The 19,821-nt window shown below is 43.6% G+C and overlaps 1 protein-coding gene across 3 annotated transcripts in view; it reads left to right on the top strand.

The window, feature by feature from the left end:
* Positions 1 to 19,821, top strand: part of ITGA8 (integrin subunit alpha 8) — a 216,116-nt gene that overhangs the window by 26,841 nt on the left and 169,454 nt on the right. For all 3 annotated transcript variants that reach the window (XR_009758065.1, XM_061586063.1, XM_061586064.1), the window contains exon 3: positions 7,586 to 7,686. Coding sequence is in view for 2 of the 3 variants with exons in the window: in XM_061586063.1 (XP_061442047.1) it covers positions 7,586 to 7,686 (101 nt within the window). In the remaining variant the exon portion in view is untranslated. The remainder of the gene's footprint in view (positions 1 to 7,585; positions 7,687 to 19,821) is intronic.

Here is a 19,821-nt window from a genome sequence, read left to right as displayed (position 1 = left end):
AGGTTTCACACCGCAGGACTAGATGGACCTTTGGTTGGATCCAGCAGGTCTCTTCTTACGTTTTTGTATTTTATCAGGCCCTGCAGAGTTTACAAACTCCCGCCCACCATATTGGATTCATTCTCAGAAGAGATAATGCTGTAAAATTGCTTTTGGCAGTAAAGCATCATTTCTTGCTCATCCCAGATGCCTTTTTTTTGTGCCTGAATAGGATGTTTATGTATACTCATATGCATTGCCCTTTTCTTTCCCTTGAAGTTAAAAAAGAAAAGACTGCTAAGTATTTGCCCCTTAGAAGGAGACTAAGACTTGTTCCCTTTAAGCCAAGGTCATGTCTGTGTTTCAGGCTTTGAATGTTTTTGTTTTCAATCAAGACTGCATACTTGAACAACGTTTGTGTTCAAATATGCTAGCTTCATCAAAAAGAAAACCTTTAAAACATGAGACTTTGCTCATTTGGCTTCATCTGCCTTGTTAGTCAAAAAATAGTTTGTTTTTATGGGCTTTCCATTCAGGGTGGACCATGGATGACGTTCCTCTAGTCAGAAAAATCCCCTTATGTAGGAACCCAGGATTCCTACCTTATTCCAAGGCAGGTTGTCTTGGCCAGTGACTGGCAGCAGTTCTCCAGGGTCTCGGGCAGCAGACTTTCCACTTGATCCTTTTGGCTGGAGATATCAGGGACTGAACCTGGGATCCTCTTTCTGCAAAGCATGTGCTCTCCCCAGGGCTGGCGTTGTGGGTGGGCAAGCTGGACACTTGTCCTGGCAAGAAGCCGAAGAGGCCTCCAAGCTGAGCTTCATAGCTTGGTGTGTGTTGACTGTGTTGTCTGCAGTGAGTCAGGGCGAAATTATTTTGAAGCTGTTCTGAGTCCTTTTCAGGGACATGGCTGGAAAAGCCTGGAAGCAGTAGGCTAAGTTTTGCAATCCTGAACAAGCCACACAACTTGGCAACACCGTAGAACTGACCGGGGGAGAGTGCCATTTATCCTAGAGCCAGCCCTGGATCCACCACTGAGCTATGGTTCCTCCCCCAATTGAGCAGTTTACAAGATATTATTTATTATTTGTAAAGTTGAATTTACTGTATATCCTACCTTTCGTCCAAAGACATCAAGAGGGCATACATGGTTCTCCTGTTCCCCATTTTATCCTCACAACAACGCTATGAGGTAGGTTATGCCGAGAGACAGTGACTGGCTCAAGGTCACTCAGTGAGCTTCATGGCTGAGTGAGGGATTTAAACCCTGGTCTCCTGGTCCTAGTCCAACACTCTAACCACTATACCACATTCCACCTTTCACAGTCCTCTAGCCAGACTTCTGGCAGTGGTGGCTGCAATGGTGGCAACAGTGTGGTAATGATAGAGGCTAAGGACGGGAATGCAATGCCAAACATGAAAAAAAAATCTCAATATGAGTAATCTAGTATATTTAAGATTATTTCATACTTTAAAAAAAAGTTTCATTCATGCCAGTAGTCTAGTTGTGCGGGAAGGTATGTTTTGGTTGGTTATTTCGTTGAGCAATTGGACAGAACCGGCGGGGGGGGGGAGTAGCTTCTGACAAAATGTTGCTGTATATCCCCATCCCCTTAGGAATGCTTCTAGTCAAGATTTCAAACAGTGGCAAAAAAGGAGCTTGTAGTGCTGTTCACAGAATTTCCAGAAGGGAAAAAGGAATGCCCTCTTGAAATCTACACCTGCTGTGGTATATGATGCTAAGAGGCTTGTCAATTGTCATCTTCAGAAGGCCCGCTCTGCATTCTGCCACCAAGAAGGGTGTAACCTGTAAGATGCAGCAAAAGGGCCTTTTTGGTGGCAGCACCCTAACTGTGGGACTCTCTTTCCCCAAGGCGGTTACTCTGACCCCTTCTCTCTTGCCTTTAATGGGGGTGGTTATGTTTTTATTTTTTTAAAAGATTGCCTGGTTTGTTTGTTTTTACTCAGGCTCCTGTTCTCTTTTTTAATAGCATTGAGATTGTACGGTTGTGAGCTTCTCTGGGGTACCTTTGGTAGGGTCAGTAAGTGGTATAGAAAAGTTTGAATTAAGTGTGGGAGAGAGGTTTGGGGCTGACTGTCAGCCCCTTATCTGAGCACTGTGATATAGCTGGAGAAGGCAGTTTTAAGGAACATGTGTGTCCCCCCTCAAAAAAAACCCTACATAGCATAGGGAAAGAAGTTTTTTTTAAATAATACATACCTCCCAATCCTAAACTCTCTTTAGGATTGTTATGTATCAGGAGTAGGAGGTCTGGAAGGTTGGATGACAAAAAGTTGTCCTTGTCTCCCTCTCCTCCTTCCCGAGACTTTCCTACCTAGCACAGGAAGGTTTTAACCCAGCCTTTCCCAACCAGTGTGCCTCCAGATGTTGTTGGACCACAACTCCCATCAGCCTCAGCCAGCATTGCCAATGGTCAGGAAAGATGGGAATTGTGGTCCAACAACATCTGGAGGCACACTGGTTGGGAAAGGCATCTAACCTATCAGCACCCTTTCCAGGAGACTGGCCATTGGCCTCTTCAGACTCATGCAGTCGGATCACTGATTCATGCAGCAGACGGGGGGGGGGGGTTGGCGGGGAGTATCATTTGTTGCTCTGCCTCAGGCCGCCAAACGTCCTGCTCTTGCCCTGCACTCTGCCCACTGAGACTGAGTTCCGTCTTACCTAGGATTATAGGAAGCCACCTTACACTGAGTCAGACCATTGGTCCCTCTAGCTCATACCTGCTTTCACTGGCAGCAGCTCATCAGGCAGGAGCTTTTCCCATCCCTAGCTGGAAACACCAGGGATTGAACCAGATATTTTCTGTACGCAGGGCAGATCCTTTGTCATTTGCCTACGGTTTCTGTGCCATGTGAAAGTTCAAAGCCTATCGATTCTGTAGACGGGTGAGGTTGGGGACAGTGGAGTGGCTCAGGCTATCTGTTGTCTTAAGCACCTCTTTCTCCCTGGGTCACTCAGGTGGGTTGAGAGTTTTGTAGCCCTCCCTATCTGCCTTGTGGCCTCGATCTGTGGGCCCCGAGGAAAGCCAATCTGCCCTGTCCCAAATATGGTACTACCCACTTTGCCCCAGATCCATCACCCAAGTTATTTGGGGGTGGGGCTAAGGTTTTTTTAAAATTAAAAATATGGTCTGGAGGACTGAGAGCAGGCGGGTGCGACCATCTCAGGATGGAACTGTTTTGCTGACTAGCTGGCAAAAGGACAGTTCCATCCTGAGTGTTGCCGGTCGCTGCTGCTTTGTGAGCAGCTTCTCTGCATGCAGGGAAGCGCCCCGCAAACGAGCAGTGACTGACACCATACAGAATGAATCCTCCCACTTATCAGCATGCATGCAGGGAAGCCGCTTGCAAAGGGGATTTGGTGAGCAGGGCTTGGGGAGGTCTGGAAGGAAGCAGGAGAGATGGGGAGGAAAAGGCAGGCACTTATCTTCTCCCGGGAAGAGATGCCTTTCCCATCCAACCTTTTTCTTCCTGTCCGTGCCTGTCTCTTCTTCCTACTCTATGCCTCACCCCTTGATAGCTGTCAGACCCCTACTCTGGGTCTGGTCTTGTAATGGATCTCTCACACTGGCCCCAGCACAGGTCTCTCATGATCCCACTACTAGGTGCCACCACCTGACACTCTGTAACGCAATACTGCCCTGAGACTGCCTTAGTCTCCTCCTTACCGATTGCTATGTAGTGTCTGGGTGCACTTACAGGCCACACACCCCTGTATCTTTCTTCCTTTAAAGATTACAGCCCTGGGTTGCTTTTGGATACCTGCTGCTGTTTTACTATCCCTTCACCACTGCCACGATTGATACTGTTCCCAGCTTTGGTATTTGCTCTGCCCACCCTTCTGGTCTGTAATATCCCAGCCAAGGATCAGGCGTGTTGTTAAACCAAAACTGTTTATTTATTAACACAAGGAATAAACAAGGTTACTTTTAAATTCAGTCAACGTGCATGTGGTTACATAAAATAGTTTTCTCTTTATATCTTTTAGTCCTAAAAGCTGCCTCACTACCCGCCTACACAAATCCACCCCTCCAAAACCCAGAACCCACAACAACTATCTGTCATTCTCTTATTTATACCTTCAACTACCCAGATACTCAGCCAATCACAACTCCGCATTCCTCAACATTCCAACATATGTACTTCCCCCTCTCACTCACTCTACTTACCACATTTACCCTACAAAACCGACACTTACCATAATTACTGTACAACATTTACAAGGGCACCACAATAGCCCCATATTACTGTCAGCTGCCATACCCAACCCATAATGATCCGGCTCTATCTCAGTCTGACTTGGCCGAATACAGAGCACAGCCCTATTATTTTCACTGTCGGCAATCAGCTGCAGCGATATTGGCGTTTCCCTCCAATGGCAAATTCATGAAAGCTGTACGTCAGGGATAAGGGAACCTTTTTTTCAGCAGAGGGCCATATTCCCTTCTCAGCAATCTTCCAAGGGCCACATGCCAGTTGTAAATGGAGCCAGAGGCAAAAGTGAGCAGAGTGATGGTGGTCACATCTCTCTGTATCTTTCATCAGGCAATTCAAAAGCATGATCAGAATGTAGGGACACATTTGAGCCAGACCATAAGCACTCAAGAAGGGTGTGAAATAAGGCCAGTGAGATTTGTGGTTTGGGGAGAGAGGGTGTGGTGGCTAGGGGGAGTCCCAAGGATGAGATAGAGATGCCTGGAGGGAGAGATATCTCTGGCTGTAAGCAAAAATGTTGTGGTCTGTTTTAAACCCAGCTTTCATTCTCCCTGCCCCCCTCCCTGTCTTGCTCCCCACTGTGAACCCAATCATGTTAGGGCTGAAGCAGCCAATGCTATTCAACAGTTAAAGCACCCTGGACAATTTAGAACTTCTGTTATGGTATAAGAACACCTGGACTGTTGTTCTTCTAGAAAAAATTACACTTCCTTTACATTCGCTTCCAGGACATGCCAAGTTTTATTCATTTCGTATTGTTCGGTGTGACTTTATTTCATATGTTACTATGCATCAGTTACAACACCAAGTTCTGCCAATATCTCAGGACTTTTGAAATTCTTGATCAGACTCTGGATTCTTCTCTTTTCTATTATATTGTCTTGTGCATCTCTTTCTGGTTTTTTCTTTATTAGTTTTGTTTTAGGCCCTTTTGGGCTTGTGTTGTTTCCTTGTTATCTATTTGGAAAAATTTAATAAAAATAGTATTAAAAACAACAACAGTTAAAGCACCCTGTAGAAGGGAGAGAGCAGGAATGAGGAACACACAAGCCACTATAGTTAGGTGACTGGAAACATTGTGTCTGCACTGGATCCAAATATTGACAACTCTACCAATATGTGAAAGTTGGACAGTGAAAAAAGCAGGTAAGAGAAAAATAAACTCATTTGAAATGTAATGTTGGAGGAGAGCTTTGCGGATACCATGGACCTCGAAAAAGACAGATAATTGGAGGATACAACAAATTAAACCAGGACTATCACTAGAAGCTAAAATGATGAAACTGAGGTTACCATAACTTTGGACACATAATTGGAAGACTTGATTCAGTAGAAAAGACAATAATGGTGGGAAAAACAGAAGGGAATAGAAAAAGAGGAAGACCAAACAAGAGATGGATTGATTTCATAAAGGAAGCCACAGACCTGAACTTACAAGATCTGGTTTATAACAGATGCTATTGGAGGTCACTGATTCATAGTCGCCATAAGTCAAAATCAACTTGAAGGCACATAACAACAACCACCACCAATATGCATTGGTGTTTCAGTTTTGTAAATAGCTTTGTAAATAAATTCACTTTGACACTGAAAAAAAATACTTTAAATTCCTTATTTGACAGCATGTGTGTTTTTATTTTTACTTAGCTCAAATAACAAAAGTCAGATTCCGTCAAAGGGCTGCTTGATATGAACCAGAAACAAATGCAGGGCTCCCCAGATACGAGAGGGCCAGGGGGAGACTCCGTATTTGCTTGTGGGTATAAATAGAGAAGTTCTTTAGGAGTGACTGGCAAAGGAGAAACATCATTTAGGAACATGTGGGAAATCAGTTTACTTCAGATGACTGGGGGTGAAAGAAAGGAAGGTCTGCTTTTTATTAAAAAACCTGAAATGCATTATAATTGGGCTGAGTTTTTTTTCCCCCCCAGATGGCTTTTCTTATGCTGACATCTGCAACTTGTATATAAAGCAGTGTTAAAGAGCTGTCTCTTGTGTCAGTGGAATACACATGTAATGTTGCTCAAAATTAAGACTGGTGCTGTCCTTAGCACTAGTTGGAGAATAACAGATGGTGAGAAACTGCTCTGCCCTGAGTTAAACTGGACTGTACTTTTGTGGCTTGTCCCAAAAGGGAGGGGGGGATCAAAGGGACTTCTTTAAAATTTGTCTTGTTTACATCTTTGTTTCATTTAAAATCAGAATACCAGCGAGTTCTGGAATCTCTTGGCTACATGGATTTCTTGTAACATTGCTGCTGGGCAGGATGGCTTTTACATTAATTCCCCAATTATTTTTATTGTAGCTAAACAAAATATGGCAAGAAACATAATTCTATTTCTCTCTCATTTTCTTTTTCTTTTTCTTTTAAATCCAACTGCATGCCTGAATGATGCTGAAATAAGGAAAAGTTTGGTAACTACTTATATTCTGACCTGATCCTAAGCCTGTTATTTGGAAGTGAATCCTACTGCTCCCTGTTTTGAATATGTACAGAAAAAGAAGTGTGTTCAGGGCTTTATTTGCAGATACTCACCCTGATGCAGAGCTCCTTATGTGCTTGCAGAGCACGCCTGGAGCATTCCTCTTCTTCTCAATGTGGGAGATAGCTCTGTTCTGCATTGCTTTGTGAACAGGAAATATTCCATGCACAGGAGCTCCATGTGTGTGTCAAAGTCCATGTGATCACCAGGAAGTGGGCTGACAGTGTGTCCCAACAGGATAATAGGTTTGGAAGACCTAGGTTCAAGCCTTGCTCAACTGTAACCTTTCTAGGTGAATTTGGGTGTGTCAAAGCCATGCACAGGAGCTCCATGTGTGTGTCAGAGTCCATGTGATCACCAGGAAGTGGGCTGACAGTGTGTCCCAACAGGATAATAGGTTTGGAAGACCTAGGTTCAAGCCTTGCTCAACTGTAACCTTTCTAGGTGAATTTGGGTGTGTCAAAGCCTCTTAGTCTTAATTTTCAACCTGCATAACAGAGATGGGGAACCTGTGGCCCACCAGATGTTGTTGGACTCCAACCCCCACCAGCTCCCTCCAACATGGCCAGTGACCAGGGATAATAGGAGCTGTAGTCTGATCACTTTTGGAGGTGCATGGGTTCCCCATCCCTGCTGTGAAATAAGGATGTATGATGGGAAAACGGATGCTTAAGTCATGACTTAACTAAACTTGTCCCATTGATTTCACTGGGACCTAAGTTCAACTAACTTGGTCTGGATCCAACTCATTGTAAGTACCAACAACTTAAGTAAGATGATCCTGAAAATAATCATTTACCTTTCTGTTCTTCCCTGGACATGATGACAACTGGACTAGTAAATAAAAATACCAACATCTTACTTTTTCTCTCTCTCTTTTCCAGACAACAGAAAAATTAAGGTCAATGGCACAAGGGAGCCCATTGAGTTTAAATCCAAGCAGTGGTTTGGAGCAACAGTCAGAGCTCATAAAGGAAAAGTTGTGGTATGTTTTTACACTTTTTGCAAATTCATTTTGCTGAAATGTTTCTTCTGATTCAATCACATATGATTCTCATATTAAATTACATTTTCAAGGAACATTCTGTTGAAACTTCTGACAATATTGAAGAATGGCATTTATCAAAACACAAAGGAATTTGATCTTGATCTTTCAGAGCCTATTCAGTGTATGCTGTCTTTAATTGTAAATTAGGTCTTAAGTTGTTTCTCATGTTAGGTTGGAATAATCTGGATGCCCTTCTTGATATAGTAATTTCATCATTCCACTAAATAGTGGCATTGTTATAACAGTGGAATCATTTTGAACCAATACCTGTGGTTGGGTGCTCACAGGGCCATGTCGGCCAAAACAACCCATATTCCAAGGAGGGCTAAATTGTGTGCTCAGAATAATCAGGAAAATGTTCATAAATGAACTTAATTTCAATAACTTCAGTTTGCAATATTTGGGCCTTCATCAATTTTTTGCCCCACATTTCCAGATCTTATTCGAATAACTTTACCAGAATACTGGCAAAGGCTCTAGCCCATGCTGTTTCCCACTGGACCTATTTCAAAGAAGTACACTCCATCTGCTCACACCAGCCCTACATAATAAGACTTCACTCTGTTACCAATGTACAAAGATCACCAGCTGCCTAAATCCTATATATTTTTGTTTATATGTGAGTTCTGGTGGCACACAGATCTATATAGTTCAGCTCCCAGAAAATCTGTCCTCGGAGTCAGGAATCAGGAAGATGCACCAAAGATTTAACAGAACAGCAACCTTTATTCCACCTCCAACATAGCCTAGAACAGCCTTCCCATACCTAGTGCATTTCAGATGTTTTAGACTACAACTCTCACCAGCCCTAGTCAGCATGGCAATCATCAGGAATGATGGGAGCTGTAGTCCAACATCTGGAGAGTACCAGGTGGTTGGATAAGTTTGGCCTGGAACATGGCTACCAGAGAGATCAAACTATATATGAGGGGTGGGTAGAGAGAGAATTTCAGGAGCAACAGGAATTGGGTTTCTTAAACATATAATGACATTTTTAACAACCTACAACATCTTAGTATGTTATTCCTGGAACAATCCTTCATGGCCAGTATGAGTACCTTAGGGGCCAGCATCTTCAGCAGCTGCCAAATATTCAGTGTGTTGTATATTTAGGGGAGGCAACAACTTGTTGCTTGATGATCTTCAGCAGATATTTTCCTCCAAAGTTGATGAGTATGTAGCTGGTGATTAGGGTGGTCTAATCAATACAATGGCTTTGAGAGACCAGGAAAGAGTTTGGGTTTCCTCTAGCAGTTTCCTGGACCTCAGCTTTGTCCCTCCCTTACAGTTGCAGAACCGTGGCTATACTATGGTGGGCTTAATGGAGCCATGGCTCCACATCCAAAGTTTTATTTCAAAAACGTTGGTGTATATGTTGGGATTTTATAGGTCTTTTTACAAGCACCACTAGAAACCCCCAGGTGGAAATCCATAATGATCTACTTGTGTCTGTCAAGCAAGTAAGGCAATGGTGATGTGTTCTCTGCACAGACAAGCATTTTACATTAACAGCTAATGCATAGGATTTAGAAGGGGAAAAAACCTTCATAAATGATCACAAAACATATTGTGCTGTGAACCTTGAGTTTGGTCATGCTTAATTTTCCAAAACAATTAATGAAGCAACAAGTGTCGTCTTGGGATTTGTTTTAAAATGGTTTGAATTATTTCTTAATGGATAGTGTATCTAAAGGAAATGCCTTGCTTTAAATATTCACTCATGTGGTTAACCCCAGAAAAGGATTTTTGTCATAAAACAGGTGATGAATAAAACATCACCCTCTCCGGTTACAGAGCTAGCATGTATGTTGGATTCCCAGCAGCCTTCCCACTTGGCAATCACAGCTCTCAGATTCCAAAATTAGTACCTTCAGTCTACCCCTCCTTTGGCATATACTCTCTTCCCTCTTTTAATGCAAAGTTGCTTTCCTTGTAGAAAATAACTGTCAAAAATAAGTCCTACATATGCATGCACATTACCTCACATACCTTGGTTGTTGTCAATCATAATGATCAAACCAAGGACCATTTTCTTCCAAAGTGTAAGATCAAACATGTATATCTCCACAGTATTTATTACTTATTTATTTATTTTATTTATTTAAAATATTTCTATCCCGCCCTTCTACCCTATAATCGGGCACTCAGGACGGCTTACAATAAAATCGAACGTGTACATAATAAAATTGTACACAATAAAGATCACAAAAACATTAAAATAAATTAAAATACATAAAATGCATATAATACACACACACACAGAGAGAGAGAGAGAGAGAGAGAGAGAGAGAGAGGTACTGAAGGGACTACCGAGGTAAAAATTAACATAGAAGGCATAAAATCAGTGTCAGGCTCTACCCTCGGTCCCTCCCAAAGGCTCTCCAGAACAAGACTGTTTTCAGAAGTCTCCGGAAAACCAACAGGGAGGGAGCAGAGAGGGCTTCTTGGGGTAGGGTATTCCAGCGCATGGGGGCCAGAGCTGAAAAGGCTGTCTCCTGCGTGCCTGTCAGGCTAACATCTTTTATTCCAGGCACGCAGAAGAGACTAGAGGCAGATGATCTTAAATCCTGGGCAGGTACATATGGGTGTAAGTGGTCCCTCAGGTACATTGGTCCAAGGCCGTTTAGGGCTTTATAGGTCAGAACCAGCTGAATTGTACCCGGAAACAAATTGGGAGCCAGTGGAGTCGATAAAGCACAGGGGTGATATGCTCCCTGCTCCGTGCTCCCGTTAACATTCTGGCTGCTGCATTTTGAACCAACTGTAATTTCTAAACCGTTTTCAAAGGCACCCTCACATAGAGTGCGTTACAGTAATCAAGTCTCGATGTCACCAATGCATGTGTCACTGTGGCCAAGTGAACTGCTTCCAGGAACGGATGCAGCTGGTAGACCAGTCTGAGCTGGCCAGAAGAACCCCTGGCTACTGCCGCCACCTGATATTCAAGCAGCAGTGCAGGATCCAGGAGGACTCCCAAACTGTGGACCTGCTCCTTCAAGGGGAGTGCAACCCCATCCAGAATAGGTTGCAACCCTATTCCTGGCACAGTTTTCCCCTTGACCAGCAACACTTCTGTCTTGTCTGGATTAAATTTCAGTTTGTTAGCCCACATCCAGCCCTTCACAGCCTCCAGGCACTGGTTTAGGATGAGCACTCCCTCCCTGCAATCAGGTGGTAGGGAGAGATAGAGTTGAGTGTCATCAGCATATTGATGACATTGTACTCCAAATCTCCAGATGATCTCTCCCAGTGATTTCATATAAATTTTAAAGAGCATGGGAGACAGAGTGGAACCATGCAGTACCCTGTAGGCCAAAGACCAGAGGGAGAAGCAGTAGCCTCCCAGCACCACTTTCTGGGTCCTGTCCATCAGGTAGGACCAGAGCCACTGTAAAACAGTATGTAGCTTTGTGAGTCTTGTAGTGAATGAGAATAGGGTGACCCTGTGTCCAACTTTATAGGGGACAGTTCTGTGTCTGAAGGATTCTCAGCGGACAGTGCTCTGTTTGAAAGAGTCCACTCTTTAAAGAACTCAAGGCTATGTACACTCCATGCATTTAAAGCACACTATTTCCTCCAAAGAGTCCTGGGAACAGTAGTTTGTTAAGGGTGTTGGAAATTGTAGCTCTGTGAGGGATATACTACTGTTTCCAGAATTCTTTGGAGGAAATGACGTGTTTTAACTTTATAGTGTGTATGCATCCCAAGCCTGGTTTAATAAAGAGAAACATAGCATAAGAAGAGCCCTGCTGGATCAGACCAAAGGTGCATCTAGTCCAGCATCCTCACAGTAGCCTACCAGATGCCTATAGGAAACTAACAATCAGGTCACTGGCAGAATGGTTGTAAAGAGGGAGAGCAGGAGCCTGGAATTTGCCCATCAACAATTAGCATCTGAATAGCAGGCTGAGCAGGCACACAAGTGATCTGCTCATAGTCTTCGCCACTCAGATGAGATGTCTCTCCCTGGCCCCCAACAATTCAAATCTTGCAGCTTGCACACTATCATGTGCTTGACTTGGGCCAAATTAGAACATTATTACATTAACTGCACAGTTTGCCTTATATCTCTATTATTTTTACTTTAATAATGGGGAGGGGATCAGAACTGTAGTGTACATGGAGGGTTTTTGTTTTTAATTCTTTAGGTCTACACTGTGATCCCAACAAAAATCCACTGCCTAAGCTGTTTGAGTTGGTGGGGGCATTGGAGCCATCAGCAAGTTTCCCCTCACACACACATAAATAGTAGCTTGGGGCAGGGGCTTGGGACCCGCAGTGCAGAGATAAAGGATTGAAAAAAATCCTGTCTGCATTATAATCCTGATTGAGCCCCCTGTGATTAAAGCAACCTGGCCTCTGCCGCCCCTGCCAAAGGCCACCATTTATAGAGTACAGCTTCAAGAAAGGCAACAGGACTGATGAAGTAGCTTATTTGCATCTTCACGTAATGATAATCAATTTCTGCTCATTGCAAGATGCATAATGGGTTTATTTGCAAAATCTGTCAGTCAGTGGTTTGCACCACTTGTCAGATTTTTTTTCTAGTAGGACAGAAGAGTTCACAATTTCTCCTTTGTTTTGCTTCTTTGATATAAAGAGGGAACAAAGCAACTCTGAAAAATAGGGAGGTTCCTGCACATCCTTTCATCTACTCAACACACTTATAATGTACATCAATTGGTGTTGTTAAATGTTAAAGTGCTAAATGACTTGAAACTGCGTAGCTGAAGGACCATCTCCTCCCATATCATCTTAGGAAGCCTTTCGTCGGATGTCCCCACCTGGTGAGGCGAGGTGGGTGACTACCAAAGGAAGGGCCTCAACAGTGGCCTCTCCCCTTTGGAACAACTTTCCCAGACAGATCTGTGAGGCATCTTCATTGATGATCTTTAGTTGCCTCGCTGGATCGTCACCTTGCAGTGCTGAGTGGGCTTGAGTGTTCCAGTGAACCCTGTGAGCGATGCCGTCGGGAGTCATTTACTCCCAGCAGGGTCACCCATGGTGGTAAGGTCAAGGGAGAGGAACCAGACAAAGAACGATCCAAGAAAGTCCTCAATGGCAGAACAGGCAGAGGATAACAATGTGTATGTTACAACGGCTGTGAAGGCGGATGAAGGCTGCAGCAGATAAAAGACTTCCAATCGTCGTGGTATCCATGCCATTGGATCAAAGACTTTTTCTGTCAAGATTGTGTGTTGATCGTCATGTGCCAATCTCCCCACATAAAACAAATTCACGCACAGGCGTCTTCCAACCAAACCAAACCAAACCAAAAGTCCCATGGCGATCGGTGAATGGCAACGGGGGCAGGACTGTGAAATCTGGAAGCCCCTAGTCATGGACCGGCACATGGGTGGTGGATACAGACTCAGTCATCCTGGCTCAAGGACCGAGGCAGTTGAGTAGTTCAGCAGCTATATCCATGACTGAACAGTCCTATTCAGGATCCACTGTGCTCACCCCGCTTGGGGAGTGGGCTAGAAAAGGTGCCCTAAACATAGTCTGCCTCATCTCTCTCCCTTACTGGATTACCACGTCCAGTGGGGTCACCACTTAGCGGTCGCAAAAGACAAATGAACTTTGGAATGTGGAATATACGGACATTGCTCGACAATACATATAGTGAACATCCTGAATGCAGGACTGCCATCATTGTGAGGGAATTGAGACATTTTAATATTGACATAACAGCACTCCAAGAAACTCGAAGAGCAGGAGAGGGACAACTGACGGAGGAAAAAGGAGGTTACACCTTCTTCTGGAAAGGACTGCCTGAACAAGAACAACGAATACATGGAGTAGGCTTTGCTATTAAAAATGATCTTGTGAAGCTCTTGTCAGAAGTTCCTACTGGCATTAATGAATGACTCTCAACTCTTTGATTAAAACTCGCCAAAACCCAGCAGACAACTATTCTAAGTGCTTGTGCACCAACATTAGACACTGATGAAGACATCAAGGAAAATTTTTATACCCAGCTGGACACCATCTTATCAGAGATACCTAAGGAGGATAAAATTATCCTCCTGGGCGATTTCAGTGCAAGAGTTGGGCGTGATTTTGATTTATGGCCAGAAACCATTGGGAAAGAAGGAGTTGGCAACAGCAACCTGAATGGCATTCTACTTCTGAAGAAATGTGCAGAGCATAATCTTGTTATTACAAACACACTCTTTCGCCAGAAAGATAAATTTAAAACATCATGGAAGCACCTTCAGTTGAAGCACTGGCATCTCCTGAATTATGTAATTGTCCGTGCGAGAGATCGTCATGATGTACTCCTCACCAGGGCCATGACAAGCGCCGATGACTGCTGGACAGAGCACCGATTAATTCGATCCACTATGGCCATTAATATTGTTCCTCAACGTCGGCTCCAAGGAAGAAAACCAAGGCATAAAATGAACATCCATGCCCTTCAAGATCCTATTAAATGAACTTGCTTTCAAACAACTCTCAAGAAACATCTACCTTCGGAACTCCCTGAAAACGCTGAGGAACACTGGATTAAACTGAAGACTTCCATTATTGCAGCATGTGAAGAAACTATTGGATACCAAACTAAGAAACATCAGGATTGCTTTGATGAGAATGATAGTGAGATTGAACATATCATTGACAAGAAAAGGAAAGCCTTCCAGATATGGCAAAAAGACATTAACTGTGCTGCTTAGAAAAAAATCTATGCCAGTGCAAAGGCTGAGGTCTAAAGAAGAACTAGAGAACTTAAGAGCACCTGGTGGATAAAGAAAGCTCAAGAAATCCAGCACTTTGCAGATGCTCATGATGCACGGGGCTTTTTTAATGCCACAAAGGCCATCTACAGACCAACAAATTATGGTACAAATCCCTTACATTCAATAGATGGTACCAGACTTCTAAAGGACAAAGAGTCTATTGCACTGCGTTGGAAAGAGCATTACCACGACCTCCTTAATCGTAACTCTATTGTGGCTGATGAGGTCTTCTCGCAAATCCCACAACAACAAATTAGAGATGAGCTTGCAGTATCCCCTAATTTGGATGAAGTCAGTAAAGCCATTAATTAAATGAAGAATAACAAAGCTAGTGGACCTGATGGGATTCCTGCTGATGTCTTTAAAGAAGGTGGGCCTGAACTTACACAACAACTTCATAAGCTCATCGAAAAAATCTGGATGAGGGAGGAGATCCCAGAAGACTTTAGGGATGCCATAATTATCACTCTTTTCAAGAAGGGTGATAGAACAGATTGTGGGAACTACTGAGGCATCTTTGTTCTAGCTACCGCAGGTAAAATCCTTGCAAGGATCCTCTCAAATCGCCTCCTACCTATCTCAGAAGACATCCTCCCTGAATCCCAAAATGGTTTCCGCCCTTCCAGGGGGACAGTGGACATGATCTTCACTGCACAACAGCTTCAAGAAAAATGCAGGGAGCAAAACTGACCTCCGTATATGGCGTTTATTGATCTGACTATGGCCTTTGATACTGTAAATGGAACTGCTCTCTGGACCATCCTTCTGAAAATTGGATGCCCTGATAAATTTGTGAATATTTTGCCACTCCTCCATGATAACATGACGGTGACAATTTTGGATAACAATGGCTCTCAAAGTGATCCATTCAAAGTGGGATCAGGCGTCAAACAGGGATGTGTCATTGCTCCGACCTTATTTGCTATTTTCATCGCCATGATTCTACACCTTGTTGAGGGGAAACTTCCCACTGGTGTGGAAATCGCATATCGAACAGATGGAAAGCTTTTTCATCTCAGTAGGCTGAAAGCAAAAAGTAAGGTAATTACAACCTCTGTCATAGAACTTCAATATGCCGATGATAATGTAGTCTCCGCACATTCAGAGGAAGATCTTCAAACTATCCTAAATGTCTTTGCAGAAGCATATGAAAAGCTTAGCCTCTCGCTTAACATCAAAAAAACCAAAGTGCTTCATCAGCAAGTGCAAACTAATCCCTCTGTAGCCCCATCAATCCAGCTTAATGGTGCCATACTGGAGAATGTCTATCACTTTTCTTATCTTGGCAGCCATCTCTCTGTAAAAGCTGACATCGACGCTGAAATTCAGCATCATCTGAGCTCTGCGAGTGCTGCATTCTCCCGAATGAAGCGTAGAGTGATCGAGGATCGGGACATTTGCAGGGAGACCAAAATGCTTATTTACAAAGCCATTGTACTACCTACCTTACTGTACGCCTGTGAAACATGGACCATCTATAAACGCCACTCCCAACTTCTTGAAAGATTCCACCAACGCTGCCTCTGGAAAATTCTTCAAATTACTTGGGAAGATAGGCAGACTAATGTTAGCGTATTGGAAGAAGCAAAGACCACCAGTGCTGAAACAATGATCCTCCAACATCAACTTCGCTGGGCCGGCCATGTTGTTCGAATGCCTGATCACCATCTTCCAAAGCAGGTACTTTACTCCCAACTTAAGGATGGAAGATGGAATATCGGTGGACAGCAAAAGAGGTTTAAAGATGTTCTCAAGCTAATCTAAAAAAATGTAACATAAGCATCAAGAACTGGGAAGCCTTGGCCCATGAGCGTCCCAATTGGAGGTCGGCCATTATCAAAGCTGCTGTGGACTTTGAAGAAGCACGAGTACAGGGTGAAAGGGACAAACAAGCTAAGCGGAAGGCACATCAAGCAAATCCTCATTGTGACCATCTTCCATCTGGAAACCTATGTCCTCACTGTGGGAGGCTGTGTGGATCCAGAACTGGCCTCCACAGTCACTTACGGACCCATTGTTAAAGACCTTACTCTGAAAGACAATCTTACTTGGCCACGAGTGATCGCCAATGATGATGAATGAGTTGCCTAGTTTTTTTAAGACTTTTAATTGATGATTTACTGATTCCTGGCTTTACCATTTTAAAGATGTCTAGATTGCATTTGCTTTTTGTTTTGCTTTTGTTTTTAGCATTGGAATTGTTTAATTATATTAGTAATTCACCTTGGATATATTTGGTAGAAAGACAACTCCACCAGTTACATTTATTTAAATGATTTTAATAAAAACCATAGTGGTCCAATCTTTCCGGTACCTCAAGCTCTTCTCAGCTGAACTCAGGATCATTTCAATAGTTCAGAGACATCACAGATCTTTGGAGCCTTACAAGTGTTCCACTGGATACTTTTGCACAAATCTGTACAAGCTGTGATCAATGTACAGGGCATGGACTAAAAATATATAAACAATTCCCATTCATGTGCCATTTGCTCATTTGTTCAATGCAAGCACATGCACTTACTAAACAATGGATGACATTAGATGTGCAGAGTCTTGATGTACATTCCAAGCTGGAGAAGAACACAGGACACTGCCTTATACAAGGTCAGATTATTTGTCCAATGTTGTCTCCTCAGGCTGACAGTGGCTTCCAGGATCTCAGGCAGAGATCCTTTCCATCACTTGCTATCTGGTTCTTTGCTATCTGGGGGATGAACCTGAGACCTCCTGCATTCACAGCATGGGCTTTGCCATTAAGCTTCTTAGGAAACATTGCTCAATCACTTCATAATACATGATACACCCAAGCATTGCAAGCTGCAAAAAAATGGTATTCCACACCAGGTTATTATAAATTTCAATAACATGCAGTCATTTCACTTGTCAACCTGCAGGACCACAACAGCTCCAGTCTGAACTGGCACGTCCAGAAGGCAAACTGGCTCAGGAGGCAGGGGCTAGGTGACCAGCAAATTAGCACCCCTGGGGGCCCCACACACCAGCCACTGCTACTACTGCTGCTGCCCACCTACCCAGCCATGCCTCAATCTGAGGAAGAGGTTCCTTACTCAGAGTGAGGCATTTGGGGCAAGGGGGTCCCAACTGAGTCCCTGCCACTTTGTCACCGAGGCTAGAAATTCTGTCTTTAAAATTAGGTAAAAGTAACACGAAAACATAAGAAGGAGACCATCTAGGGAGGCGATTGGACCCTTGGATGATAAGGGAGTCAAAGGCGTACTAAAGAACGATAAGGAGATTGCAGAGAAGCTAAATGAATTCTTTGCATCTGTCTTCACAGTGGAAGATATAGGGCAGATCCCTGAACCTGAACTAACATTTGCAGGAAGGGATTCTGAGGAACTGAGACAAATAGTGGTAATGAGAGAGGAAGTTCTAGGCTTAATGGACAATATAAAAACTGACAAATCACCAGGCCCGGATGGCATCCACCCGAGAGTTCTCAAAGAACTCAAAGGTGAAATTGCTGATCTGCTAACTAAAATATGTAACTTGTCCCTCGGGTCCTCCTCTGAGGCTGAGGACTGGAAAGTGGCAAATGTAACACCAATCTTCAAAAAGGGATCCAGAGGGGATCCTGGAAATTACAGGCCAGTTAGCTTAACTTCTGTCCCTGGAAAACTGGTAGAAAGTATTATTAAAGCTAGATTAACTAAGCACATAGAAGAACAAGCCTTGCTGAAGCAGAGCCAGCATGGCTTCTGCAAGGGAAAGTCCTGTCTCAGTAACCTACTAGAATTCTTTGAGAGTGTCAACAAGCATATAGATAGAGGTGATCCAGTGGACAGAGTGTACTTAGACTTTCAAAAAGCATTTGACAAGGTACCTCACCAAAGACTTCTGAGGAAGCTTAGCGGTCATGGAATAAGAGGAAAGGTCCTCTTGTGGATAAGGAATTGGTTAAGAAGCAGAGAGTAGGAATAAACGGACAGTTCTCCCAATGGAGGGCTGTAGAAAGTGGAGTCCCTCAAGGATCGGTATTGGGTCCTGTACTTTTCAACTTGTTCATTAATGACCTAGAATTAGGAGTGAGCAGTGAAGTGGCCAAGTTTGCTGACGACACTAAATTGTTCAGGGTTGTTAAAACAAAAAGGGATTGCGAAGAGCTCCAAAAAGACCTCTCCGAACTGAGTGAATGGGCAGAAAAATGGCAAATGCAATTCAATATAAACAAGTGTAAAATTATGCATATTGGAGCAAAAAATCTGAATTTCACATATACGCTCATGGGGTCTGAACTGGCGGTGACCGACCAGGAGAGAGACCTTGGGGTTGTAGTGGACAGCACGATGAAAATGTCGACCCAGTGTGCGGCAGCTGTGAAAAAGGCAAATTCCATGCTAGCGATAATTAGGAAAGGTATTGAAAATAAAACAGCCAATATCATAATGCCATTGTATAAATCTATGGTGCGGCCGCATTTGGAATACTGTGTACAGTTCTGGTCGCCTCATCTCAAAAAGGATATTATAGAGTTGGAAAAGGTTCAGAAGAGGGCAACCAGAATGATCAAGGGGATGGAGCGACTCCCTTATGAGGAAAGGTTGCAGCATTTGGGGCTTTTTAGTTTAGAGAAAAGGCGGGTCAGAGGAGACATGATAGAAGTGTATAAAATTATGCATGGCATTGAGAAAGTGAATAGAGAAAAGTTCTTCTCCCTCTCTCATAATACAAGAACTCGGGGACATTTAAAGAAGCTGAATGTTGGAAGATTCAGGACAGACAAAAGGAAGTACTTCTTTACTCAGCGCATAGTTAAACTATGGAATTTGCTCCCACAAGATGCAGTAATGGCCACCAGCTTGGATGGCTTTAAAAGATTAGACAAATTCATGGAGGATGGGGCTATCAATGGCTACTAGCCGTGATGGCTGTGCTCTGCCACCCTAGTCAGAGGCAGCATGCTTCTGAAAACCAGTTGCCGGAAGCCTCAGGAGGGGAGAGTGTTCTTGCACTTGGGTCCTGCTTGCGGGCTTCCCCCAGGCACCTGGTTGGCCACTGTGAGAACAGGATGCTGGACTAGATGGGCCACTGGCCTGATCCAGCAGGCTCTTCTTATGTTCTTATGTTCTTAGAGTCTGCTGGATCAGACCAAAGGCCCATCTAGTCCAGCATCCTGTCCTCAGAGTGGCCAAATAGACACCTGTGGAAAGCCTGCAAGCACGACCTGAGTGCGATGGCACTCTCCACCACTTGTGATTCCTAGTAAAAGTGGAAGTAGAAAATAGCCATTATAGCTAGTAGCCGTTGAACACTTTTAACTAATGTGACAACAGAATTTCTAGCTAGTGTGGCAAAGCAGCAGTGGCATTCT

This window comes from Rhineura floridana, chromosome 10 (assembly GCF_030035675.1).
Source record: "Rhineura floridana isolate rRhiFlo1 chromosome 10, rRhiFlo1.hap2, whole genome shotgun sequence".
Classification (NCBI taxonomy): Eukaryota; Metazoa; Chordata; class Lepidosauria; order Squamata; family Rhineuridae; genus Rhineura; species Rhineura floridana.
Note: the sequence above shows the minus strand (reverse complement) of the source record. Positions and strands in the feature narration are given on the sequence as shown.